The 27,096-nt window shown below is 53.9% G+C and overlaps 1 protein-coding gene across 3 annotated transcripts; it reads left to right on the top strand.

Annotated features, from left to right (window-relative positions):
- The first annotated feature begins 3,944 nt into the window (after positions 1-3,944).
- Positions 3,945-11,635, top strand: SNCB (synuclein beta). Of its 3 annotated transcripts, XM_061188503.1 has the most exons (5): positions 3,945-4,065; positions 6,895-6,936; positions 7,151-7,269; positions 11,164-11,253; positions 11,603-11,635. In XM_061188503.1, exons 1-5 carry the CDS (start codon positions 3,945-3,947, stop codon positions 11,633-11,635), a joined length of 405 nt encoding a protein of 134 aa, XP_061044486.1. The 3 variants fall into 3 exon arrangements, with proteins under 3 accessions (XP_061044486.1, XP_061044487.1, XP_061044488.1); XM_061188504.1 differs by lacking the exon at positions 6,895-6,936; XM_061188505.1 differs by lacking the exon at positions 11,164-11,253.
- The last annotated feature ends 15,461 nt before the right edge of the window (positions 11,636-27,096 follow it).

The following is a 27,096-nucleotide window of genomic DNA, read 5'->3' as shown; positions in this document are numbered from 1 at the left end:
TCAGGGGATCTTAGTCGAGAGTCACGAACATCACTTCTGGCTTATTTAAACAGATAAGGAGTTTATTATCCAATAGTAGGCAGCTCAGAAACTCTCCTGGAAAGCCAGAGTCCCCTTGGAGACCATGCAGCCTAGAATGATGGCCAAATTACATTGTCAAGCAGTCCCAGGAAGACTCCCCAGATGCTACAGCTGAGTACCGACAGTACAGCTTGCCCTGTTGGTGCTTGATGCTTCCAGAAGCAGTGCTGCCCCTGGTCCCTGGCAGGAACTGCCACCACCGTCACCATCACCTGTCTTCACCAGAGCAGACTCTCCTCCTTCCCTGCTTCTTCCTGGCACTAGGTTCAGGTTCCAAGTCTGGGGCTGAGGTCACATGTCCTGGCAGCAAGGAAAGCTGGGAAAGCATCGTCAGCTCCTGGAGTGGGGAGATGGGCTCTGCCTCATAAGGTGCGGGATCCCCCAGACATAGGAAGGAGGCAGTTTCAATGATGAGAGGCCATGCTGTCCCCCATGCTAGCTTTTAAAATTACACAAGTAAAATACTATTCAAGGTAAAGTAATCAAACAGCACAAGAAGAAAGGTGATGAAATGTACAAGCTTCTCTCCCTGAGTTCTCTCAATCCCATTTGCCAGGGGCAACTACTGTTAACAGTGTTTTGGAAGTCCTTGCAGGTGTGTTCTTTGTATATCCAGATGTCTATATTTATATATAAGGTGTCTGTATATAACTGTGTGAGTGTATGTATTTTCCTTGTATCAAAATTGACTAGCTCCACAAGAAAAGGGAACCCGCCTACACTGTCAGTAGGAATGTAAATTGGTGCAGCCACTATGGAAAACAGTATGGAGGTTCCTCAAAAAACTAAAAATAGAGTTGCCATATGATCCTACAGTCCCATTCCTAGGCATATAGTGGGAGAAAACTATAATTCAAAAAGATACATGCACCCCAATGTTCATAGCAGCACTATTTACAATAGCCAAGACATGGAAACAACCTAAATGTCCATTGACAGTTGAATGGACAAAGAAGATGTAGTACATGTATACAGTGGAATATTACTCAGCCATAAAAAAGAATGAAATAGTGCTGTTTGCAGCAACATGGATGGACCAGGAGATTATCATATGAAGTAAAGTCAGAAAGAGAAAGACAAATACCATATGATATCACTTACGTGTGGAATCTAAAATATAACACAAATGAACTTATCTATGAAAAAGAAACAGACTCACAGACATAGAGAACAGACTTGTGGTTGCCAAGGGGGCAGGGGGTGAGGGAGGGATGGATTGGGAGTTTGGGATTAGCAGATGCAAACTATTATATATAGAATGGATAAACAGCAAGGTACTACTGTATAGCACAGGGAACTATATTCAATATCCTGTGATAAACCATAATGAAAAAGAATATGAAGAAGAATGTGTATATATATATGTATAACTGAATCACTTTGCTGTGCAATAGAAATTAACACATTGTAAATCAACTATACTTCAATAAAATAATTTTTTTTAAAAATTGCCTAGCTCCACACATTACAGTTTGACACCTTGCTTCTCTCACCTCACACCATGTCTTGTCACACTCCCATATCAGTACACATGGGTCTAGCCCATCCTTTCTAATGACAGTACAGAGTCGCACTGAGTGGATGAATCACAATTAACTAGCCAGTCCTCTACAGAGGGACATTTAGATTATTTTCAGTTTTTTGCTACAATAAACCAGGCTGCAGTGAACATCCTTGCACAAATGTCTTTGTGTGCTTGTATGAGTAGAGATCCAAGGGATGAATTCCTGGAAGAGGAACTGTTGGCTCCAAAGGAGCATGCATTTATGTCTTTGGTAAATGTTTCCAAATCACCTTCCAAAAAGCATGTGACAATTTGCAGCTCTACCAGCAATCTGGGAACATTTTTTTTTCCAGGCCCTGCGTAGTCTGGTTCCTGATTGCCCTCTCACACACCCTGCATTTCCAACCACAGTGCCTTTGCCCATGCTATGTCCACAGCCTAATATTCCCTTCCTCCTTGTCTGCCAGATGAAATCCCACAAGGCCCAGCTCTGATGTCACCTCCTCTGTACAGCCTTCCCTGAATCCCTTGAGCTGTCAGAGTCCCCTTCCTCTGGGATCCCAGAGCTTTTTGGGCATAATTCTGTCATATACCAACTAAGGACCTATGTGTGCCTGGCACTCTATGGCCATTTTGACAATCCAGACCATAACCACACTAAAAAGGATCATGTCCACCTCCTTCTCCCTCCCTCCTGGTTCTTCAGTCTTTTATCTGTTCCCAAGCACAGTCCTGCCTCAGGGCCTTTGCACTTGCAGTGCCCTCTCTATGGATCTTGCCCTCAAGCATCCTGGCCTTGGCGCCTCTCTGGGGTCTCTGCTCCCATTCGCCTTCTCACAAAGGCCTCCCCTGACCAGTTGGTCTCAAGTGCCCCTCCTCTAGTAACTCTGGTTCATCTCCATTTCATCATCTTCATGACACTTCTCAGAAGCTGAAATAACCTTGTTTGGTTTAAGTGTTGACGTTTATTTTCTGTCCTGTGACCCATCTCTGCACACACAGAAACTCACCACTGTAAACTCCCGAAGAGCAAGGGACCTTGTTTTCCTTTTCCGCTGTCTCCAGCCTCAAACCTGCCTGGCACCTAAGCGCTCAATAATCGTTCATTGAATGAACCATCCGTATTTTACAGAAGAGGAAACTGACATTCAGAAAGGAGAGCTGAGTAGCCCAAGGTCCCACAGTTAATAAAACCACAGCTGAGATCCAAACAGGTCTGAACTCTAAAACCAACTGCACGTCCCTACTCTCAGCACGCCGCATTTTCTCCCTCACCAGACTAGACTCTTGGGGGCAGGACTTGAGTCTGACGACGCTCCGGGGTCCCCAGCGGCGTGTCCCGGGCCCGCCCCGTGAGGCTAGCGGGCTCCGCGGAGATGTCACCCTCCCCGCCCCCTGTCAGTCAGGCTGAGGGGTGGCGCGGCCGCCAGTGGGGGCGCTGAGCTCAGAGCTGCCGCAGCGCCCCAGCCAGAGAAGAAGCGCGCGAGCGAGCAGGGCGCTAGGAGCGAGCGGTGGCTGGCGACGCACCCAAGGCCAGGGCACTACTGCGCCCCGGCTCAGGGCTCGCGCCCCGCCTGCTGTAGACCAAGCTGAGCGCCTGGCCACTGCCCGATCCCCCATCGGCCCCGAGTCCACACCAGCCCGTCCTAGCCGAGCCCCTGCATCCGCCTGCCGCTGCTCCAGCCGCAGCCGCAGCCGCAGCTCCATCCCCAGCCCGGAACCCGCATCCAGGTGAGGCGGCCGCGCTCCGGGCGCCCGGGCTGAGGAAATGGCTGGGAATGGAGAGGGAACTGGATGGGATGGGGAAGGGGCTGGAGAACGGAAAGAGGACGCCGGTGGGTGCGTGTCAGTGTGCGCCCCGGGATATGTGTCTCTGTTGCTCGGTGTCTGCAACTGCCTGGGTGGCCGTGTGGACGTGCGTCCGCGGCCGTGTGCCCCGCGTGTGTCAGAGTGTCCGGGCGCGTTTGAACGCCTGCATGTCCTCTGTGCACGTGAGCGTGTCCATGGAGTATGTTTGTGTGCATGGCCGTGTGACTCTGTCGTGTGTGTACAGACAGGCCCCGGGGCTTCGCGCCTTGCCCAGCACTCCGGTTCCGCGGGGCTGCAGGTTGCAGGGCCCCGGATAACCGAGGCGGTGGCCTCTCCTGCGTCCCCGGTTTCAAGGACGCTAGGACTCGCTGCGGCCCTGTGGCCTAGCGCTGGGGAGGGGGTAAGGCGGGAGGGGGTTCCGGGCCCGGAAGGGCGCCTTCGGTCTCAGGAGGGAGGGGAGGGGACACCAGCGTCCCTCCGGAAGGGCTGGGGTGAGAACGCGGGGCCAGCACATCCGTGCCCGTGTGTTCGCTCTCCTCAGACCGCCAGGATGGACGTGTTCATGAAGGGCCTGTCCATGGCCAAGGAGGGCGTCGTGGCCGCCGCGGAGAAAACCAAGCAGGGGGTCACCGAGGCCGCGGAGAAGACCAAGGAGGGTGTCCTCTACGTCGGTGGGCGAGGGGCGGGGCTTCCGGGGTGCAGGGGTTTGGGTGTCCTCCGATGGAGTGGAGCCGAGGTCCTTAGAAGGAGGGAGTCGGGGGTCTGGGCAGGAGAATATGAGTCAGCAGATGAGGCCGGGTCAGCAGGGGTCACTGAAGTCATAGCCAGCGATGGAACCTGGGCCAGTGATGAGACCGACCAGAGGGGGAATGGGGGAAAGGTTGGTGAGGGTGGGGTTCAGCTGAAAGTCCAGGGACCAATGCGGGGATCAAAGGAGACAGCCTTCTTTTCCTTATTCTTCCCATTATTAATAGTTACCTGGTGCTGAGCCCTTACTCTCTGCCAAGCACCTTGTGAAATACATCCATAACATCTATTACCTCATTTAATGCTCCCTGCCCATCCACAGACCAGGGAAACTGGGGCTTCCCAGAGGTTTAACTCTCTTGGTCAAGGTCACAGCTGATAAAACCCGAAGCTGGAGTTTGAGTCAATCTTTATGGACTCCAAAATGCCCCCTCCCCTTGCTGTGCTCCCCCCTGTATTGTTGGGGCTCCCTCCCAGCCCTCCTCTCCAGCTACTTCCACCTCTGAATCTCTCTCTGGGTCTCCCTCCTCCCAGCGGTTCCACCACTGGCATCTCTCTTCTGGGTGCACCCTCCTTGCAGCTGCCAGCTGTCATCAGGAGAAAGGCCAAGTGGTTAAAATGTCTCACCCTAAGTGGGAAAAAAGAGGGAGCCTTCAGGATCATTTGCATAAAGGGAGTCAAGAAACTGATTGAATTCTGTCTGCTGATTCAGGGCTTAACTTTTGTGCGGTCCGTAGAATTATCTCCTATTCAGGCTGTAGAGGGCTGGTTAACTTGCCCAGGGTTGTGGCAGACTTGGAGTTGTGATAATTCGAAAAATACTTATTGACCACCTACTATGTGCTGGTAGGTGCCGGCTCTCCTGATAGTGATGCCAAGTATTCCAGTAGTGGGATTTGACGTCCAGTGGCTGGGGTGGGGGGCCACTTTGGTAGGGTAAACAAAGAGGGTAGCGTCTGAGCTGAGCCCGAAGAATAAGGAGGGTGGGAAGGGGGTGCAGAAAAGCAGGTGCAAAGGCCTGGAATGGGCTGAAGGACACTGGGTTCGAGAGCAGAGGGCAGAAAGCAGTGGTAGGAAATGAGATCAGAAAGGTGGGCAAGAGCCAGTTCATGAGGGGCCCCTGCAGGCCCGGGCAAAGCATTATTATAATTGCCATGACAGACTGTAAGCCAGGGACAGACAGGATCTGACTTCAGTATGGAAAGGTCCCTCAGGCCTCTGGGGACAGAACAAATTGCAGGGAGGCCTGCTGGGAGGTAACATAGTCTCCAGATGAGGGTGGTTGGAGCTAGGGCAGAGGTGATGGAGACTAGGAGAAGGCTTGAGCCCACACCTGCTGGACCCCAGCTCTGGCCTCCCTCTTCCCTCCTCCCTTCTCCCTCAGCCCTTTCACTCCTGTGGACTCCTGGCACCCCTGACACTGTCTCCTTGCTAACAGACTCGGCCCCTCCCTTTCCCCTTAGATGGGCACCTCCTGCTCCTCCCCCTGACCAGGAACTCCTGATGGCCCCCAGTTCTTACTCATCAAAGCCTCAGCTCCCTGTAGCCTAGCATTCAACGTGCTTTGTGGTCCGGCCTCAGTTTCCATTGCTTCGAGCACACAGACCCCGTCGATGTGCTCCATGCAGGCCCTGAAAACACACCTCTCTATGCCTTGCCCACATGGTTCCCTGTGCCTGGGACACCCTCCTCAGTCTCCTTTCTGCATATCCACCTGCTCCCCATTTGTCAAGACCCAGGCAGTGCCCCCTCCCCCATCACGTACCCCCTGGAGGCTGGAAGTCCTCTCCCCACTACTTGAGGTCCAGGGCACCAACTCTGCTCATCTCTTTCCCCCATCTGACAGTGAGCCATTGGCCTGGAACCTGAATCAGAGCAGGTGCCAACAAGCATTTGTGGGAGGAATAAATGGATGTGCATGCACAACCCCCGACCCCTGCCAGTCTCTGGATCTAGCTGGCCTTAGCCCTGAGAATCCTGTCTTCTTGCACCCTCCTTCTGCCGGCCTCAGCTGGCCCAGACACCCATTTCTGGCTCTGTCAGTTGTTGTCTGGGTTGCCAAATCCTCAGGATGGGAGACAGCCCACTCCCCTGAGGGCATCCACCCCCCACCACCTCAGGTTAGGGTCTCTTGCCTTTCCCAGTCGCTACCCTCCTGGAAAGACCCAGCCAATGCCATGGGTGTCAGTCACCATCTTCACGTCACCCTTATACACCCATTCTGCATCTAAGACTCTCCCAACTTCGGCCAGAAGGAGGGATTTGCACTCTAGTTAGAAGAGAGTCTTTAGAAGAAATGGAGCGGGGAATGTTGGGATGTGAGTGTCCTCGGGTAGGATGTGGGCAGTTATGCATCAGGGGCACCAGGGGCACCTTTCCAAATACAGAGCCTTTTTGGCCCGCCCCCAGTTCCACCCCCCTTCCACCTCCATCTGCTCCCATCCTGGGCAGAGGATTAAATGAACCGGCGCAGGTAGAGTGCTTTCCCAGTGCTGGCGCTCAGGCAACATCCACCAGAGGTGTGGGTATCATATCAGGTGGGGGTGGCAGGGGACAGAGAGTGGGGAGAACTGGAAGTCCTGAGGATGTAGGCATGGGGGGCACTTGTGGGATTTGGGAGCCCAAGGAGGCAGTGAAGGGCCAGGATGCCCACTGCTGACTGGGTCCCTCTGCCCACTCTGTAACCGCTGTACTTGCTGGAGTCTGTTCCCTTGGCTCAGAGCCCTTACGTGTGCTCCTTTTTGTCCCCATAGGAAGCAAGACCCGAGAGGGGGTTGTACAAGGAGTGGCCTCAGGTACCAGCCCAGCCCTGCTCAGCCCTGTGTCCTCACCCTGGCCTGGGATCTGGCTGGCACCCAGAGACTGGGGTGGGGGGAGGGGTGGTGGAAGAGGGCACCCCCAAGGCTTCCTGGGGGTGTGCTCCATGGGAAGGCAGGCCCTGGGACACTATGGAGGAGGGTGGCATCTATGCCTGCTTCACCCTGGCCCCCAACCCTCTCCCTGACGCAGTGGCTGAGAAAACCAAGGAGCAGGCATCTCATCTGGGAGGAGCCGTGTTCTCTGGGGCTGGGAATATCGCAGCAGCCACAGGCCTGGTGAAGAAGGAGGAATTTCCCACCGATCTGAAGGTGAGCTATCCTTCAAACACACACACAACACACACACACACACACACACACACACACACACATGCCAGGCACACCCATAAACCTGCCACCAGGCTCCCTGTTCCCCCAGCCAGCCTGGGGCACAAGCCACCTTGCCTCACGTTCTGCAGGGCCCTGCTAGACGCAGCTCAGAATGAGTCTGCATGAAGCTGTGTACGGGCATGGCACTCCCCGTGACTGTGACCCAGATCTGGCTGGATACATGTATCCTGATTGTGAGTGTCATTTGGACCACTTTTGGCCTCATCCACATATGTCACTGATTGTTCACTCATGTCTTTTCAGTCAACAAGTATTCATGCCAGAGAGGGATTGTTCTAGGGGTTACGACAGAATAGGTTCCTACATTCATGGAGCTGACACTGTAGTGGGAGAAGATACAGTAAAAAGCTAACCAGTAAGCAAGATGGTTTCAGACAGGGGTATGTGCTATGACGAAAAGACAACAAGGGTGAGGGGACAGACAGTCAAGGGGTGAGGGGGCTACTTTAGTTGGGAAGGCTTCTCCGAGGAGGTGACCTTAGAGCTGACACCCAAGGGATGAGGCAAGCCATGTGGAAAGTATATTTCAGGCAGTAGGAAGAGCACGTGCAAAGGCCCTGAGGCAGGCATGAGCAGAAGTGGGCCATGGGGAGGGGTGAACTGTGTGTCACACATTTGTGCAGACATGTTACCCCAGGCAAGTGGTGGCGGCTACCCACGTGTGCATGAAGTCAGATACCTCATTAGGACATGTTGTAGGGTGAGAGCTGTGAGCTCTGGAGCCCCACAGAGCTGGATCTGAATCCCAACTCCACTACTTCCTGTGTGACCCTGCGCAGGTCCCATCATGTCTCTGAGCCTGATTCTTTGCCTCTAAGACGGGAGATGAGCACAAGAGGACTTTTAGGTAGATTAGAGATAATGTAGCTCAGAGGTTCTCAAAAACTTAAGTGTGCATTAGATCACCAGGAGGCCAGGTTAAAATACAGACTGTTGGTCCCACCCCTAGAATTTCTGATTCAGCAGGTCTGTGGGGCTCGAGAATTTGCATGTTTAACAAGTACCTGGGTGATATTGATGCTGCAGGTCCAGGGATCACACTTTGAGAACTACTGATATGAAAAGCCTGGATGGCATAGTGAGTGCTCAGTAAGAGATGATGGCCCCACGATCACATGGTCAGCCTGTGTGCGCCCCCAAGGTCTTGTGTCACCATAGGTGTGCTAGGACAGTGCACACTGTGGGTCTATATGATGTCTGTACAGACACGCCTCCCATGGGGTGCTCCGTGTTGTCCACGTGTAAGTGCAGACTCTGCCTCTGTGGGGGTGGGGCTTCCTTCAGCGTGATCAGGAGATCAGTGTGCATTCAGCATGAGGGTATCCATGCTGAGGAGACCCCACAGCACCCTCCACTCTAGACATTTTGCACAGTTGGTTCCTTTCCCTGTCTGAAAGCTGGGACCTGACTCAGAAGTTCTGGTTCAAGTCCTGTCTCTGCATTTTATCAGCTGTGTGACTTTCCATTTCTTATCCTTATGTTTCCAGTGATTGCTCCCATTCACTGATCTCTTGTGTGGGTAGGCACTGTTCTAGACATTGCACATGGAGTCACTCATTGAATCTTCACAACATCCCTGTAAGGAAGGCATCACAATTAGCCCACTTTACAGATGAAGGAACTGAGGCTCAGAGAGGTAAAATGACTTGCCCAAGATCACAAATCCTGACTGCCCCCCTGAGAAGGTGGTTGGGAGGATAAGCTCAGGTTCATGTCACTGTAGTCCCTTGGTGCCAACATGGGGCCAGGCCCAGCGCTGAGAGCTGGGGTGCAGAGAAGGCAGGTCTGGGCCTGAGCTCTCAGCTCAAGGCTTGGTGGGGGCCTTGCACAGAACCATTTCTCTCAGGCTGCCTTCCTCTTACCAGCACTTGTTGACACTTCAAGCCTCCTCTCTCAAGGGAGCTCAAGATCATAGACTTACAATCCAAAGCCAGGCCTTTGGGGCCACTGGGCCCATGGAGAACCCATGCAAGCCGGGGGCGCAAGTTTCTGTCTCTACCTCCCAGTCTGCTCACATACGTTATCATGGAAGCCTCCCCATATGCATACAAAGCAGAGACACCATCCCATTTCCCACCCAAGGCAGCTGAGATCAGAGGTAAAACGACTTACCTAATGCCAAAGAGGTAGTGAATGGCCAGGCTAGGATGGTTTTTAAGTGAACTTTTTATTGAAGTACAGCATTCATGCAGAAAGCATGCAGCTCCATGAAATTTTCACAAATTCAACTCTCCCCAAGTAACCAGCACCCAGATCAAGACACAGAACATCAGCCCCTTAGAAGCCTCCCTTACACCTCCTCCCAGTCCCTACTCCCAGGGCCAAGACTAGGGTGAGAGAAGTGAGGTATCTGGGGCAAAAAATTTAAGGGAGGATGCTTATTCCAGGGTCTCATTTGCACCCCAGGCGCCTGACTCTCCTCACCTTTGTCCTGGCCCTGTCTCCCCCCGCACAGCTAATTGCTTCCTGACTTCTATCACCACAAATAAGTTGGGTGTTTTTCAGCTTCACATAAATGTTATCCTAGAGCACATGCTCTTCTGTACCTGGCTTCTTTCATTCATCAGTAAGCGTGAGAGTCAACCATGCTGTGGTGTGCACTGTGGTTCCCCATCCTTGAGGTGCAGTAACCACTGTGTGATAGGACGACAGAGCACACATCCATTCTACTGTTGCTGGACATTTGAGTTGTTTCCCAATAATGTGCAGAGCTGGGATTCTTAATAGTCTGTTTCTTTCCTGGGTTCTGGTCATAGCTGGGTGACTTTGGGCAAATTAACATTTCCCCACCTCCTGGGCCTTGATGGACCCACCTGTAACTGGGGAAAGTGACCCAGGCCAGGAGTGTAAACTCATATGCCCACAGGGCCCATGACAGGTAATGTGAAGGAGCTGAAGCTGCTTGGATGGAGCCGGAGCAACTAGAGTATAGAGGTGCCAGCCCTCCAGGGTCCCAAAATTCTCACCTCTGTCCAGTAGGGAGGGACAGTGGTTACATATGGAAGTGGGGGAGGTGGTGTGCCCCTTGCCTACAGGTTCCCCCACATGTGGCCTTGTGCAGCCGTGCCTGGACCTCAGGTTACTGTGAGTGCCCACGTGTGCAGCCAGCTCAGTCCCATGTTTGTGCACATACATGTGCTCGCCCACAGGGGACTGGCCATGTGTCTGGCAGCCCCCTATTTGCGTGCCTGCTGGTCTGCACCGGTCTGGACAGCAGATGCAGTGGGGAGGGGAGAGTCTTAGCTCACACATCCAAGCAACACCATGAGCTGTCGCTTCCAGCTTATCTTAAAATAGCAACAGCTGAAGAAACCAGGCCACACAGGGCCCTGGGGGAGGGATGGGTGGAAAGTGGCAGGGGAATGGCTCAGAGCCCCTGCTCAGCCCTGTCCCTGAGTCTCCATCTCCTTCCAGCCCAGAGGAGCCTCCAGGGTTATCTCTGGGGACCTGATACGCACCCCCTCACAGAGCTGACACAAAGAGGGTAGGGATAAATGGGTGACTGAGTGTGCCATCTATCTCCCCATCCCACCCAGTCCATATGATGGAAGCGCAGGAGGCTGCCACGTGCTGGGGAGAGGGGTATGGAGAGCCCTCTCCCCCTCGCCACCCCCAGCTTCAAGCCATAATTGGAGGAATTTCACTCCTCCATCCCACTTCCAAGGCACTCCAAATAAACAATTTAATTAAAAATTCTGGTTGCATTGCCAACAAAGCCTAGCCTTCCCCCAATCAGCCAAAAGCTTCCCAAGGTAGGAATTTGAGGGGCATCCCAAGCTGGCCTCATGGGCACTGTCTCTTCTCTGCCTGCAGCCAGAGGAAGTGGCCCAGGAAGCTGCAGAGGAGCCGCTGATTGAGCCCCTGATGGAGCCAGAAGGGGGGAGTTATGAGGAACCGCCCCAGGTGAGGGGTGTCAAGGCTGGGTGGGTCTTTGGGCATCCGCAGCTGGGATGGGAGGTTCCTGGCAGGATAAGATTGGGCCTGGGAGCTTCAAGCCCCCCTTTTCTAGAACCCAGACACCAGAGGTGGCAGCAGGGAGGGAGGACAGATGGGGCCTAGCACTGGGTGCCAGGCACCCCTGCCCAGAACATCCCAGATGTCCCCAACTTCCAGGTTTCTCTTCTGCCCAGGGAGAGGGACATGCACTATTCCTCCTTGAGGGGGAGGGGTCTCTGGGCCGGGTCTGGCCACTTGGTCTCCAACCCCTTCCTCTTTTGCTCTTCTCCACTCCACCCCCATCCCTCTGATGCAGGAGGAGTATCGGGAGTATGAGCCAGAGGCGTAAGGGCCCAGGACGGCCCCCCACCAGCAGCACAATCCCTTCCCTGTCCCGTGCCCCGCCCCCCAGAGCCAGGGTTGTCCTTCTACCCCTTCCCCTTAAAACACGAGATCTTCCTTCGCTCCGAGGCGCCCCCTCGGAGCCTGTGTTAGAGTCTATCTGTCTGTCCCACCTGCCCGCGTCCAACCCTGGGGCGTGGACAGGGCCGGGGCTGCGGCCATGGCTGGTAGCCTCGCCCCACCTATGTTGCCCCCTCCCCACCCCATCCCATCCCATCCCATCCAGTGTCTGCGCGGATGTAGCATGTTCGATGTGTTTTTAAACGAATCGGAAAGCAACGGCTCCCCTCCACCCCCGACAGAGGCTCTCTGAGGGGCCCCGGGCAGCCCCAGAACGCCCCCACCGCATTCCCACATCGACCCCAAGAACCTTTTTTTTTTAACCAAAACCAGGAGCCAGGCTGTGCCATGCCCCTCCCCCAGCCGGCCCGGTCCGAGCGCGGGCGTCGTGTGTCGTGATTGTGGCATGGAGAGTCCCCCACCCCCGTGTGAGCGTGTCCCGGGCGGGCGGGCCCGGCCGCCCCCCGGGTGTCCATGAATAAAGCCAATCTGTCTGTAGCAGGCGCCGCACGGGCAGGGCTGGGCTGGGCGCCGGATGGGGACGACCGACAGGCTTCCACGTCCCAGCCTGCCCCACGCCCCTCTTTGGGGTCCGGCACACTCAGCCCAGGTACAAGACTGACCACATCTGGCCTCAGCTCCTACCCGCCTCGCACCCCCGGGGGACGACCTGGATGGAGGCGTGCCCGCAGGCTGGGCCACGCTGCTGGCTGGGAGGCGGGAAGGCGGCCTCGGGCGCCACCTACTGGACCGTAAAGTGCCTACTGGGCGTGCTGGGCGGAGGGAAGCCCGGTGCAGCCAAGGCGCAAGGCCGACAGGCTCAAGGCGCATGCAGCGCAGGCACCTCGATGGTCACGCACGCGCGGACCAGAGTGCACGCACGCTGGCCGACACGTGCAGACCCGCGCGCGCACTCAGAGTTGCACACGCGCCGTGATGAAGCTCTGGGAAAACAGCAGCCTGGTCACTGGAAGAAGCTGCTTCACTCAAACCTCTCCCCGCGAGAACGCTGACACGCACATACCCCTGCGCACACCTGCTCACCGCAGAAAAACTCATCCCAGGGGAGGGGAAATGGGCAGTTGCCACGGAAAAAAGCAGAGTTCGGGCAACCAGTGCTCCACCCTTCCCGGAAAGGAGTCCGAAAGTTTGCGACCTCGGCTGAGGTGAGCAAGGGTCTGCAGAAATCTGGGAAGCCGACCTGGCGCCTTGAGTGGATGAGTATTGGCACTAGAGGGCCCCCAACACCGCCGCGGTGCAGGGAAGTAGGGGGGCGGAGATGCCGCTTTGCTGAGCAGAGGCCCCGCCTCCATCAAGGCGAAGGTACTGCTCTGATTGGCACAGAAGCTCCCCCCGCCCCAACCAGTGATAGGCCCCGCCCCCGACGATGCAGTGCTCTTGCTCTCTTTTGCCGCAGCCGCGGGCTAACTTGGCTCACCTATGCGGAAGCCCGGCTCTGCTTTGCCGCAATAACCCCCATTCTTGCCTGAGGAAGACCAAGCCCCTTCTCTGCCAGGTCCGACCTCCTTTCCGACTCAAACCTTGCTTCGCCCCTCCAGCCCCAAGGGCTGGAAGGAGCTTGCTGTATTCAGTCAACCGCCAGGTGTTTAGCGCCCCCTCCTTCCCTGAGTTGTTCGGGGCGGGGGGGTGGTGCCTGGCTCGAGAAGGCCTTGAACGCTGGGGGAGACCGGGATCCACTCGGGTCACCTTGGCCTGCAGTGTACGAGCCTTTACTTCTGGAAGTAGGAGGCTTATGGCAGACGTGTATGTAGGGAGAACAAACCGGTGGACTCCAGTTCTCTGGTTCAACGTGCGGGTTCCAGGATGGCCAGATCCTTTCTGGCTGAATTAAGACATTATTCACAACCCACAGTCTGCAGGGATTGCAAACTCGTGGCCCTTAGGTTGAATTTGGCCTGTAGAGATGTTTAATTTTCTAGCACAAGGTTTAAATATTTTGCATTTGATTCCAGTTGGCGACAATCCCTTTCCCTCCCTAGTGTGTTCCTCCCATCCACTTCACTCATTTTCATGAACTGCCTGACCTCTGAGGAATTTGAGTTTGCCAACCCCTTGCCAGCTACCAGCACCTGATACCCATTTTTAGATGCCCAAACCAGGTCCACCATCTGGCTTGTGAAGAGGTTTATTCCTCCTTCCCGGGTGCCAAGCCACACACCTGGTTTTCTGAGCTTGATTTTCTGCTCAGAGACCAATGTTCTCATCTGCAGGGGTCACTTTAAATGCATTCCAGGCACAAGCCCAGAAGCGACAATGGAAGATGCCAGCCCTGTGTCAGACCGAATTCCTGACTGTGAGTGCGTGTGTGAGCACACACAGCTCATGGGCTCCACCCTCAGGACAGGGACAGAGCCATTTCCCCAGTGCCCAGTATCTCCCAGGCATCCAGCACTTGCCTCCATTCATTTCACTTGAAACTGTCCTCAAGGATTCCTTATTAGCCCCAATTTATGGATGAGAGAATGGAGGCCAGAGAGGCAGAGTTACCTGCCCTAGGTCACATTGCTGGGAAGTGGCAAAGGCCACATCTAGCCCCGAGCCTGACTCCGAAGCCCAGTTCCTTTGGAATTTTCCAAAAGGGACTTGCTCTGAGGGGAGACAAACAAAACCCACCAACAACAGGAAAATGTGGAGGCAGCAGAGTGGAGATAACAGATGCTTGCGCAATTTCATGGAGACTGCAAGTGAGATTGTGTGGGGGGGGCGGTGTTGAGTGTGCACACTTACATATGGATGCAGGTGTATCTCTGTTCACACGTGTACATGGAGGTTGCCCACACGTTGTGTGCATTTAGTCATTCGACAGTGTGTGTTGCTCACCTGCTCTGTTCTTAGAAGTAAGGGGCTGCAGGGAACAGCCCTGCGGGTCACTGCCCTGGCAGAACTCATGTCCATGGATCAGCAAATATATGGATCAAGATAATTTTGGGTTTTATGGAGAACATAAAACAGAGCAATGTGATAGAATGTGACACAGTAAGGGTGGTGACCAGCATTCAATTGGGTGGTCAGGTCAAGCGTCTAAGGAGGCGAGGTAGAGCTGAAACCTGAATGAAAAGGAGGTGGCCTGGGAAATCTGGGGAGGGCGAGCATCACAGCACAGGAAGAGCCCCGCTGCGTCTCTGTGGACACGGTGTGTGTGGTTGGCGAGGCCACGCCTGGCCAGGCCTCTGAGATCTGTGAGTCCAGCCCCACCCCACCTGGTTCACACCTTCCTTTCCTTTGCCTGCTTCTTTCCTTCACCTGGACATCTGCCTGCAACTCTGCCTGTTGAAATCCTTCCCTCTTCTGAGCTTCCCCTAGTTCTCTAACCAGAACTGACTTCTCCTTGTCACCCCCATCTGCTTAGCTGTGCACACGGAGACCCCCTCCTCACACATGTCAGCACTCTGTGGACCTTTGCCAGCTGGGTAACCTGAAACTGCCCTCTCCCCTGATGAAAGGATGGGGGCTGTCCCTCTGCCCCACCATTCGCCCATCTCCCTCCCCGTCTTCCCACCCCCACCCTTAGTAATGTGGCTCCACAGCCTTCTCTGGAACTTTATTTTTGTTTTCTCCCTTCCCTATTTATAGCTCTCTCCCCTCCGAACCATCCCTGCATCCATCCTGTTGCCTAGAAACCAGCTCTGGGCTGAGGGTGGGGGAAGGCCAGGCCGAGCCCAGGCAGGGGGAAGGAAGAGCTGTCACCCACTCCCCTTCTCGGCACTGCTTCCAGGTTCCCAGAAGCCCACCTGCCCTCTGCCCAGTACCCACAGGTGTTTTTTAAAGATAAAACAAAATGTGAAAACCAGCATCTTTTGTGAAGTCCTTCATGGCTTCTAAAGGGCATGATGCACATGATTGCACTCACGCCTCTCAACACCCTGCCCCACTGGAGGCCCAGACCCATTTTTTCAGATGAGGAAACTAAGGCTTCGGAAAGCAAAGGTCCTATGGGTCAAGACTTCTCAGTAGAAACTCCATGGCTCTGCACTTGTTAGCCATAGGACATTGGCCTGAAACATGGAAAAGAAGATTTAAAAGCATAAATGATTCCATAATCTGTTAGTTGCAGAAGGGTAAAGAGAAAAATTTTGTCATGATCCTGCTGCACAACAAGCCACTAGGCAGGCCCCCTACCTTGCCACTCCCCCATGCCACTTCCAATGCCCCAACCATGGCCCTGCCGTGCCCCACATTCCCCTACCTTGTTCCCACCATGCCCAACTGCAGCTTAACTCCAGCCCTAATGCTTACCTTCCACAGATTGGACCAAGAAGCCTAAGTTTGGTTCCTGGCTCTGTCACTTCAACTGTGTGACCTTAGATGGTTCACATAACCTCTTTGAGCTTCAGTTTCTTCAGCTCAAACGTAAGGATGATAATTTCCACTCCTAAGGATGCTATTAGTCCACTCTAGGACTAATAAGAGAATCAAATGCAATACTGATGAGAAAGTGCTTTGAAACTGTAGAATACTGTAACATGTGAGTGATCAATTAGAATAGTAAATATTGTTATTATTGTTGTTATTAGGGCCAAAGGGTGGGGCAGGGGAGCCAAAGTGGGCCCTGAGATCAGAGAGGGAGCCCCTTGCCCATGTCCAGGCAGAAGGATCCACTTCCCTGGCAGAATGAGGGGCGTGGTTGGGGGCTGCCTGAGAGCACCTGCAGACCACTGAGGAGTAGAGGAGGGCACAGAGACCCTCTTGTGCCTGATTCCTCCTGCTCAGGTGCCCCGCTTCCTGTCCACCACGCAAGGCCCATCTCTGCCTTCAAAATAGGCTTTCTGGGCAGAGTAGGGGAGAGGGCTGCCAAGGAGCAGCTGGGCCATGATTCAGCCTGAGTCACCCATCCAAATCCCAGGGTGGCCCCCAGCTGGGCCGGGGCCTACAGCTGCTGGGGGGAGGGGACCTTTGTGGGCAGCAGGCTGTGCTCATAGGTGCCTGGACGAGGGGCTCTCATGAATATCAGGGCAGTGCTGTGCGGGTCTGGGAGTGGTGCATATGAGGAGGTCAGGGTGAGGAAAATGACCCCATGGACATCAGTTACCTGCACTGACGGAGGAGGCAGGGTTTGTGTGTGTGTGTTTGTGTGTGTACACACACACACCTGTGCACGCATGGGTGTTGCATGTATATCTGACTAAATGAAGAGGGGCTAATAGTGTGGGCAGGAGTTTGGCTGCCAGCTTTGTCACTTTCTGTGTGACCCTGGCAAGTTACTTAACCTCTATGAACTTTTGTTGCCTTATCTGTGAAATGGGAATAATAATAATATCAATCTCAGATGGTTTTTCTTAAGGGTTAAATACAAAGAGATGACTGTAAAACACTTGGGCAGTCAGTAAATGGTACACCACCACCACCACCACCACCATCTAGGGGATACTGGGTTATACCCTGCATGCATGAGGATGGATACATATCTGAGTGTTTGTATCCAGGGCTGTGTCCATACAAGCCTCAGGGGGTGGGGGGTCTGGGTGAGTGTTTCTTGAAGGAGCAGATGAATGTGTGTTGTGTGTGCACCTCTGAAGCAAAGAGAACTTTCCAGAAAGTTGGGTTTATATGGCATTGCCCACCATGTGATCCTGCCCACCCTCCCACCTCTTTCTCCTTCTCTCCCTCCCTCTCTCTCTCCCCTTCTCTCTCTCTCTCCTCTCTGTCTCTGTCTCTCTCTCTCTCTCTCACACACACACACACACACACACATACACACATATACACACCTTTCCTAGAGGCTATGATTTGCTGAAATTTGGCCTAGACCAGGACCAGTGTCCACGCAAGGGGTGAGGAACTGTGAATGCCACTGTACTGGAAATCTCAGACCTTCTCAAGGCCTTTAGTCTCAAGCAAAGCTGGAATGGGGGCCAGATCCCAAGGGTGATGTGCCTGGGTTTGAAAGCGGGACCGTGTGTGATGGAGTAGATATGAACGTGAGATGTGCGTGTGTATGTGCATGTGTGTGGCGGTGGGCCGGGGTGGCACTGGGGGGTGGCTGCTGTCTCTGCTCTGGTACAGTCTGCTTGTCTCCATGGTGCCTGTTGCCACACACGCTTGCTTTTCAGAAAGTCACTGGGATTGTTTATTCCACCCCCGGCCTGGGCGCCAGCCAAGGAGCTGCAGGCACTTGTTTATCTTCTGGTGTGTATGAGTGTATATGGCTTCACGGAGGCAGACCAACCAGAGATACACACGCACACACACTCACACCGGTGCAGGTAATCATGTTGGTTGTCACAGGATGAGCCTGAACCCTATGAGCCACAGTCTGGGCCCAGGCAGACTCGCTCCACATGGGGACAAAGATGACCCTCAGCAGCTCCAGGCAGACACACCACCAATTTAGCAACCCCTCAAGCTCCAAGGAAGTGGGAGAGCCAGTTGCCCTGGCTGTGGTCCTTTGCTCTACCTCTACCCCCGGAACTAATCACTGCACAGTGATTGGCCAGGCCTGGGTCACTGCCCATCCCTAAAAATGGCAGTGGGTCCATCCCACTCCACCACATGGACTGGAGTGAGGAGGGGGTTCCCCAAGGAAAATGGAGGTGCTGTGGTCAGACAAGGGTACACAGTGCTGGGCTTGCCATACCCTGGCATCCACCACAAGTGTTACACTATGCTTGGTGCTTGGGGTTTTTTTTCTCCCTACATCCTCCTCAGAGCTCTGAGAGCTAAGAATTACAAATGATGAAGTTGAGGCCTAGAGAGACCTCAGTCAAGGCCACACAGCTAGCAACTGGCAAAGTCAGAATGTGAACCCACGCTGCCTACCTCCATGCCCTTTTTGAGCTCCCACTCCGCCTTGGCAGTGTTTTGTTTTGTTGTCTGGAAATTTTCATTTTTAAATGGGTTTTTTATCAACAAGTCACCGTGGAACGAGAGTGGTTGGAGCGTGGCAAAGGGCATCGATGGAAAAAGGCCCTGACTGCCCATGTAGTAGACATGGCCAGAGCTCTGACTACATCCCCTCAGATGACCATACTATTTCTGTGCCCACCAGTAGGACTCCCAACAGCCAGTACCCGCATCATTATCGAAGAGCTGTCCACGGGCTCTGGAACCCACTTTGTCCACATGCACTGTGGGCTAGAAGTGCTTGGGAATTAACACACAGCCCCATGGGCTGGCTCTTCACCAATGTCTGCCAGATGCTGGAATATAAATACACCAGCTCCCTTGCCCTCAGCCAGGGGAATTCTGAGATGTGCATTTACCCCATTTCCCAAGACTTCCTGCAGGATTAAGCCTCACTCACCCACTGTGGTAGCTGGCTCGATAACCACCTCTTATTGGATGCCTTCCCTTCCTGGGTCACCTTCCCACTCCCCTGCTGGTGTCCCTGCACCTCCCAAATAAACCATATTCCCTGAATCTTCATTTCAGGGTCTGTGAGCTGCCCCAGGGTGCTGGATCCCATCCTATCCTTCCACACTGAGCATCTGGGCCCAGCCATTATGATCTCCTTTCTTGGCATCTCCCTTTCCCTCTCTACTGGCCCCCTCCCATCAGGACTTCAATGCCTCCAATGCCCCTGTAGAGATTATCAGATCCCCTTTCTCCCTCCAAGCCCAAACCTGAGAGTCATCTACTTGCCCTCTCCACCTCCTTGCTCCCATTAACTCATCAGTCCCTGCTCCACAGCCCAACCCCAGTCTGGCTTCCACCCCCACCACTCCACTAACCACGCTTTCATCAAATTTCCATTATCTTTTTTTCAAGTCCAGAGGACAACTCTCAGGCTGTATCTTGTCTTCCTGATGCAGTTTACCCTGACCTTCTGGAATGTTCTCTCCCCTTGGCTTCTGAGACATCACACTCTCCTGGGTTTCTTCTGGTTTCTCAGACCACTTTTTCTCATTCTTCTTTGCAGCCTCCTTTTCCCTTAATGTTGATGTTCCTCAGGATGGGCCCTTGTCTCACCCTATTTTGGCCTGTACTCTCCCCTCATGTACCAACACACCTCTCCTGACCTCCATCACCAGCTCCCTGGTCTGTCGCCAGGCTTGGCCACTTCAGAGCTCAGTTTTGGACTCGGATGTCTCAGTGTGGCTGTTTCACAAGTCCCTTCTTTCCCCAGGGTTCATCAGGTATCTGTCCTCCAACCATTTGGCTCCCCAAGGCAGAACCTCAGAGGGGCAGCAGAATCCTCTCTCCGCTCACACTCACATCCACCCCATGACGTAGACGTGTTGACTTTACCCCTAAATAGTTATCAGATCTGGCCCCTCCCTTCCATCCCAATGGTTCAGGCATCATTACCTCTCACCTGGGCAGCTGCTACGGCCTCCTCACTCATGCCCTGATCCCGCACCCATCCACACTCGCCCTGCCCAGGGGTGGGGGTGTGGGGGGCTTTTTAGATCACAGCCACGTTCTTGCTACTTTTCATGTCTTGTGAACCTGCCCAAGCCTCGATGTCTTCATCTGTATCATGGAGCCAATGATGTTTACCCTGAAGGACTGTAGGGAAAGTAAAATGAAACGATGAGCGTAGAATAGGGTTTGTAAACTGTGAAGCGAAGTGCCATTGTGGGCAATGAATGAGCAATTTTCAGGGCCAGAGACGTGGGGAAGCGCCCTTGCATGAGTGTTGTCCGTGGTGCTGAAAATTGGTTCTGTGCTCCCGTTTTTTGCTTCCCTGCAATGCTGGCTAAAGACGTCATACGATAGATTTTTTTTTTTTTCCTTCTTCTTCATTTGCCATCTAGATTTAAAAAAAAAAAAAAAATTTTTTTTTTAAACAATCACGGTGACTTATGGTTCACCAGGTAAGTGAGAGGAATAGAAAGTAAAGGTGAAGCTTGAAGTTTCAGGAGTTAGCTTCACTACTAACGCAGACAAGTGATTTATCATCAGTATCTGTTTTCTTATCTGAAAAACAGGGATATAATACATTAATATTAACTTGCTTATAAGTGATTGGAAATTGAAATTAGATGAAACCGGAAAACAAAATTAAGGTAACGTTAGTTGTTAGGTTAACTTGCGGGCTTTACCATAAAAACACTGCACCTAAATAAGCATTATATTAACGATAGTTGTTACCATTTTTAGTAGGTGGTTTCACAGTACAAGCGAGAGGGCTTTATCACCTCTTGGCAATTACAGACTTATTTTTTCTCCTCTGGGAAGTCAAAGGGGAGGGGACAATTTCTCTGCTTAGAAACGTCGAGGCAGGGTGGGCAGCAAGTCCTCATGTCCTTGGCAATTCAGATTCAGCTGGAAGGCCCTGAACACCTAATTCAGGCTCCTTCGTCCTTCCAAGACCACTTACTGTGAGGTGATTAATGTTAGTCCCACCTTACAGATCGGGAAATTGAGACTCGGAGAGGTGAAATGATTTCCTTGAGGGTACCCAGGAGGAGGAGAACCCGGCTTGCACAGACTAGAAGGTGGGCGGGCACCCCGGCTAGGGAGGCCGGTAGCGGGGAAATCGAAGGCGCTCCCCAGACCACGCAGGTCCCTCCACTCCCGGGAGCGTGGGTGGAGGCGAGACAAAGGGGGCGGGGGCGGGGCGAGGTGAGGGGGAGAAGGCCGGAAGTGCGGCCAAGGCGGAGGCGGGAAATTCCGCACAGGGGGAGCTCGGAGATCGCGCAGACCTGGGTCCCGCTCCAGGGGCCGACTATCCGCGGACAAGCGGCTTCCCCTCTCTGGGCCCCAATTTCCTCCTCGGTGAAACAAGCAGAGAGCGTTCACCGGGCTGGATTGAGTGAGATCTGACAGCGCGACCCTCCCTCAACAGGCGCGCAGCAAATAGGCAGCCTCTCCGCCCCTTAGTCTCCTGTCTGTGAAATGGGAACCGGGTCGAGGAGGGCGGGGAACCCAGGAGCCCAGCGGCCCTGGTGAGGGGCGGCGGGCGAGGGGCGCCCCTCCCTCCTTTGGGCCCCTGCTTCCCTGCGGGGACCGCCCCCTCCCGGGTTCTGAGGCCGCGAGTCGGCCAGTGCGCATGCCCGGGGCGGGGCGCGGGGCTGGAGCGCGGAGCCGGCGCGGGGGACGGCGTAGCGGAGTCCGGGGTCCGCCCGCCAGCCCTGCCGGAGGCAGCCGAGGCAGCTCGGGCGGCGGCGGTGGTGGTAGCGGTGGCGGTGACGGGAGCCGGAGCGCAGCGCGCCGAGGAGACAGAACGGCGGCACAGCCGGGTAAGCGCCGCGCCTGCACCTGCTGCCCGCTCCAGGCGGGCGGTGTCGACCGCCTTCTTCGGCTCGCTGCTGCCCCACAGCCGCTGTCCAGGGTCCTCGAACCTCCTGGGTGGCGGGGTTTGGGCACCTTGCGCAGCGTGTCTGGCGTGCGCCCGGGTGAATGTACGCGCGCGGCCGGGGCGGTGGGTGTCCATTTCCAGGTTCCTCTCAGGGGCGGGGCGGGGGTGGGTCCGCAGTCCTGGCCGAGCACCCGAGGGGCCCTGCGGGCCAGCCCGCCCTGTGTGTAAGACCCCGGCCCCCCTCCTGGCCTCGCCGCTGACTGCCGCTTTGTTTGGCGCCGTGGTGCGGGAGGGGGCGCTTCCCGCCACCGCGGGGAGGGGTCCGCCCGCGTTGATTCATTTTCCCCCTGGAGCGAGCTCGGCGCTCGAGTGGCGCTCTATTGGCACCATGGAGCACATTCGCTGTGGCACGCTCAGTGTGGAATACGCTCTGGGGCTCCATCACACACACTGTCACACACTCACCGCTCGAGGCCACAGGTCTACACACACTGTGTCCCTTGATCATTCCATCAGACTCATACACATGGTCACCTGTGCACCCACCCCGTACACCTTTGGTACACACCCAGGCATAGCTACACACTCACACCAGCCATTGCCTATCACAGCACACTCAACTCAGCAATACTCCCCGATCACAAAGCATTCGCAGCCATCCTGCTCTGGCCTGCTTGCGCCTATTCACAGCTGCACGTCATGGTATCCCTCATGTACCCCCGGACCCCGGAGCAGGCGTGTCACACACTCCGTCACACACTTTTAGCTTGCTCTCCACACACACACACCCACTCCTGCATGTCCTGTCTTGCTCTCCTGTGGATAGATGGACGGATGGTCTGGAGGCCATTTCTGGAAGGAAGACTGGATATCACCCTTTGCTAGACTCCATCTCCCCTCCAGCCCCAGGGAGGAAGCTTTGCTGCTCTGAGTGTTGTAGGAGACAAGGGGATGAGAGGGTGAAGTACAGCACACCAGGATTGTCACACACACACACACTCTCTCTCTCACACCTGCTGAAGTACCAAAAGCCTTTGTCAATCTTATCGCCATGGGAGGAGGTGTTTGCAGGTGCCTGGCACCCTGGCTCCAATTAGGGAAGAAACCCTAAAGGGAAAATAACTGGCTGGTCAGGTCTCTGGGCCTGAGTGAGCATTCACAGGGGCTTCTCTGCCTGGGAGCAGGGCACAATCACTTGGGCACATACCCAGGCCATCTCTCCCGTGAGTGAGGCTCTGGGGCCATGTGGCCACACATGCACATACCCACAGGGTCCAAGTGGCCACCATGAGACACAAACACACAGGGCATTTTGCACATACATGTTGCACATGTGCACACCAAGTTCTTGAGCAGAAGGTAGGAGCCAGGCCCTGGCTCCCCAGGCTGGCCTAAGCTGGTGCAGATGTCCGCAAGCCACCTACGTGCTCTCCTGCATGCTGGGTGAGCCAGCCCATACAACTGGGGGTCATTTCAACCTTTTACCTCAATCGGGTGGCAGAAGTGTGCAGGCTTATCGCTCATAGGGTGTTTCCAAAGGTGGGTTCCCGCACGGAGGACACTCTTGCTTCCTCTCCTAGACGATCCCTCACACTGTTGCCTGTTAGGTCCAGGGGATTGGGAGGACCCTTGGCATGACCCTGAAGAGCAGAAAGGGGTTTTAAGAGCCAAACATCAGTGTCCAGGATCTCAGCTGATATAAGTGGGAAGAACCAGGCTTTGGATTCAGACAAAACAGGCTTTGAATCAGAGCCCCCCATCCCAGCTGTGCGCCCTTGGTCAAGTCTTTTCTCCCTCTGACCTCAGTGTCCTCATCTGTGAAATGGGATGATAATGCCTCCTTCATGAGATTGTTGTGGAGTCCAGGTGCTAAAATGAGCCTGAGAATGCTGCATCCAGGGCTGAGCACACAGTGGGAGAGTGATGGAGCTGGGTTCCAGTGGGAGATGGGAGGCGAGGAGGTAGGGCCCCAGGCCTGAGTTGCCTTTTGGAGAAGAGGCTGGAGGATACCGAGGCTTCTTTGAGAGCCCGGAAAAGTCTAGCGGAACTGTGAGCAGCAGAGCCTCTGGGAATGGTATCTTGGCAGATCTTAAACCCAGGGCTCAGCCAGCTCTACTAAATATAACTACTTCCTCTCCCCCATTTCACAGATTGGGAAACGGAGGTTCAGGGTGTGGAAAAACTCACCCAAAGTCATGTAGCAAGTCAATGACTAAGCTGGAGCTTGACCCCACATCTTTCTAACTCCCTGGCCAGGCTCTCTGTCCCAATCCTGGACCTTATCCCATATCAGAGAATTGTGAGCTGAGAACTAAGAAGCCGGCCTCTTCCCGGAGGACTTTTGGAAGGGGTATGTTACCAGCTGGGCCATGCCTGCCTCTTGGAACCTCAGTTTCCTTCTCTGGAAAGTAAGAACACAACATCTGCCTGGAAGGTGTATGGGATCTGCACATAATAAGCATAGTAAGGGCTTGAGGTCACCTCCCACCTTTCTTGGCATCTAGGTCAAGGGTCAAAACTCAGGTGGCTACAGGCCAGGTGGGTAGCATGCATGAAGGGCTGCTATAAGAAAAATGATGGTGCAAATCAGTGATCAGTGGCAGCGGGCAGTCAACCTCAGTGTCCAGGACACCACTGGGAGGGGTAGAGATGGTGGCTAATTGGAGAGTGTACCCCCATCTAAGGAAGTAGCCACTGCTTGGCTCCAGCTGACTGCTGCCATGCAGGAAGCATGCTCAGATTGCCAAGTTTTAGTTTCCCAAGAGAAGCTAGAAATCTGATTTTTATGTGAAACCTTCTAATTTTTAAATGTTGATGACTAAATTCCTTAAAAAAAATTTTTTAAGCACTCTGAGTTAATCAACCATGTCCAAGGGTGAGGTTTTGCCAGTTTGTGCCTGTGCTGCTGGCCCTCCCTCCCCTGGCCCCTCCTGGGAGCACAGCTGGGCTCTGACAGGCTGAGTAGATAAAAACAGGCCTTGCATGTACACAGCCCAGCCCTAAGGTAGCAGAGACGTGCACACCCCTCATCTTTAATTCTCCCTGCAGCCCTGTGCAAGCAGGGGGTAGGTTTGTTAGGGTCCCCACTGAGGAGATGGGACTCGCCTGAGGTCACAGAGCTGGTAAATCAGGGAGCTGTCCCAACTTCCTACCCATGCCTCACCCAGGGGGAGGGAGCCTGTTGGAGGGGCTGGTGTGAGAGGACCCCAGGGCTGAGCTACCAGGGGTGAAAGGAAGGGTGGTGAAGACTCAGAGCACACCTCCTATAGCCCTTGGTGACTCCTTCCAGTTCCAGCCCAAGCTCACCATACACCTGCCATTTTTATGCTGATGAAAACCAGATCCGAAGAATTGCAGCAGACCTCTCCTGTGTTTCAAACCTGTCTCCCAGCAGCCTCCTGGATATCTCCCCTATAAGTCCCCCAGGCACCCCAGTTCAACTTCCCAAAACCCAGTCCCCCACCATCCTCTGCAAACTGCCCCTCCCCCCATGCCCCCATTTTGGTGATAACCCTCATCCCCCCAAGTCCCATATGCCCAAAGCTTAGGGGACTCAGTCGTGAACAATACCAGCTGAGTCCCCATCCAGGGACCTGAGGGCTAGGCGGGGACAGAGGTGTAAAGGGCTACAAGCAGAATGACAAGAGTCTGGTTAGGGGCAGAACAAGAGGCCACAGGGACCCTGAGGAAGCTGGTAGGCAAAGAAGGCTCACTGGAGGAGGAGGCGTTTAAACTGAGGACTGAAGGTTTAATAAGAGCCAAGCGGGAAGGTGTGTAGAGGCCAAGATTGGAAAGAATGTGAACCCATGGTTGAACCCAAAGAGGTTTCGTGTGTGTGTGTGTGTGTGTGTGTGTGTGTGTGTGTGTGTGTACACATGCTTTGGGGGATGGAGTGCATAATGAAAGATAAAGCCCAGCAGGTGAGTAAATACACAGGGGCTTAGAAGCACATTGAAGAGTTGGAACTTGACCCTAAAAGTAACAGGGAGTCATTAAAAGTTTCTTTTTTTTCCTGTTTTTAAAAAAATATGTGCACACAACCAAAATTCAAGTGTTGCAAAAGGGCATTCAGAAAAAGTCTCTTCCACCTCCAGATCCCTGGTCTCGCTTCACAAAGGCAATCACTGCTAAAAGTTTCATGGGTTTCCTTCCAGAAATTTTCTCTTTATAAATAAACCTACAGATGTGTATTTGTCCTTTTCCTTGCCTACCCGCATGGGATCCCACTAGCCATGCTATCCTCTGGCTTTTTTTCACTTAATTTATCTTGGGCATCTTTCCTCATCACTCCACACATTCTAACAGCTGTGGTGGAGGGGAGGTCCTCTGTGTTGTCCCACATTATACAAACCCACTTCCTGGTTTTCTTCTCATCACCAGCCATGTTCTCATGCACCATTTGTCTGTCTTCAAGACTACCCTGGAGGTGGGCTTGCTGGCCCAAATGCTGTATGCATTGTAAACTTTGATAAGAATTGATAAATGTCCTTCCAAAAACATTACAACCAATTTACTTCCCCCGAAAAAGCAAGGAGCGTTTTGAGCCAAGGAGTGGCCTGGTTGGACTAACATCATAGACAGGTCATTCAGTCATTCATTTAACGAATATTTATTGGGAGCCACTTGCTTACTATGTGCCAGTCATTGTTCTCAACCCTGAGACCACATCAGTAAACACAGCAAAGTCCCCACACTTCTGGAGCTGACATTCTAATGGGAGAGACAAATCACGAGCAATAAACAAACATATGCAATATGGTGGCTGGAGACAGGTACCATGAAGAAAAACTGATCAGGGCAAGGGGAATGGAAAGCGTCAGCCAGTGTTGCGAAGGAGGCTATTTTATACAGGATGGGTCAGGGAAAGCTTCAGGGAGATGCAGATGTTGGGAAGGAAAGCATTTCAGGCAGAGGAGACAGCGAGTGCAAAGGCCCCAAGGCAGTGGGTTCAAGGATCAGCGGGGCAGCCAGGGTGACTGAAGCAGGGTAATCACAGGAGAGCAGTAGGAGACAAAGCCAAGAGCGGTGACAGGGCCAGAAAATGCAGGAACCTGTGGGCTATGGTAAGGAGTTTACTTTTACGTTGCATGAGATGGCAAGACACTGCATGGTTCTGGGCAAAGGAGGGACATGATCTACCTTGAGTT

This window comes from Eubalaena glacialis, chromosome 4, assembly GCF_028564815.1.
Source record: "Eubalaena glacialis isolate mEubGla1 chromosome 4, mEubGla1.1.hap2.+ XY, whole genome shotgun sequence".
Lineage (NCBI taxonomy): Eukaryota > Metazoa > Chordata > Mammalia > Artiodactyla > Balaenidae > Eubalaena > Eubalaena glacialis.
The sequence above is the reverse complement of the archived record's forward strand: the minus strand, read 5'-3'. Positions and strand labels throughout refer to the sequence as shown.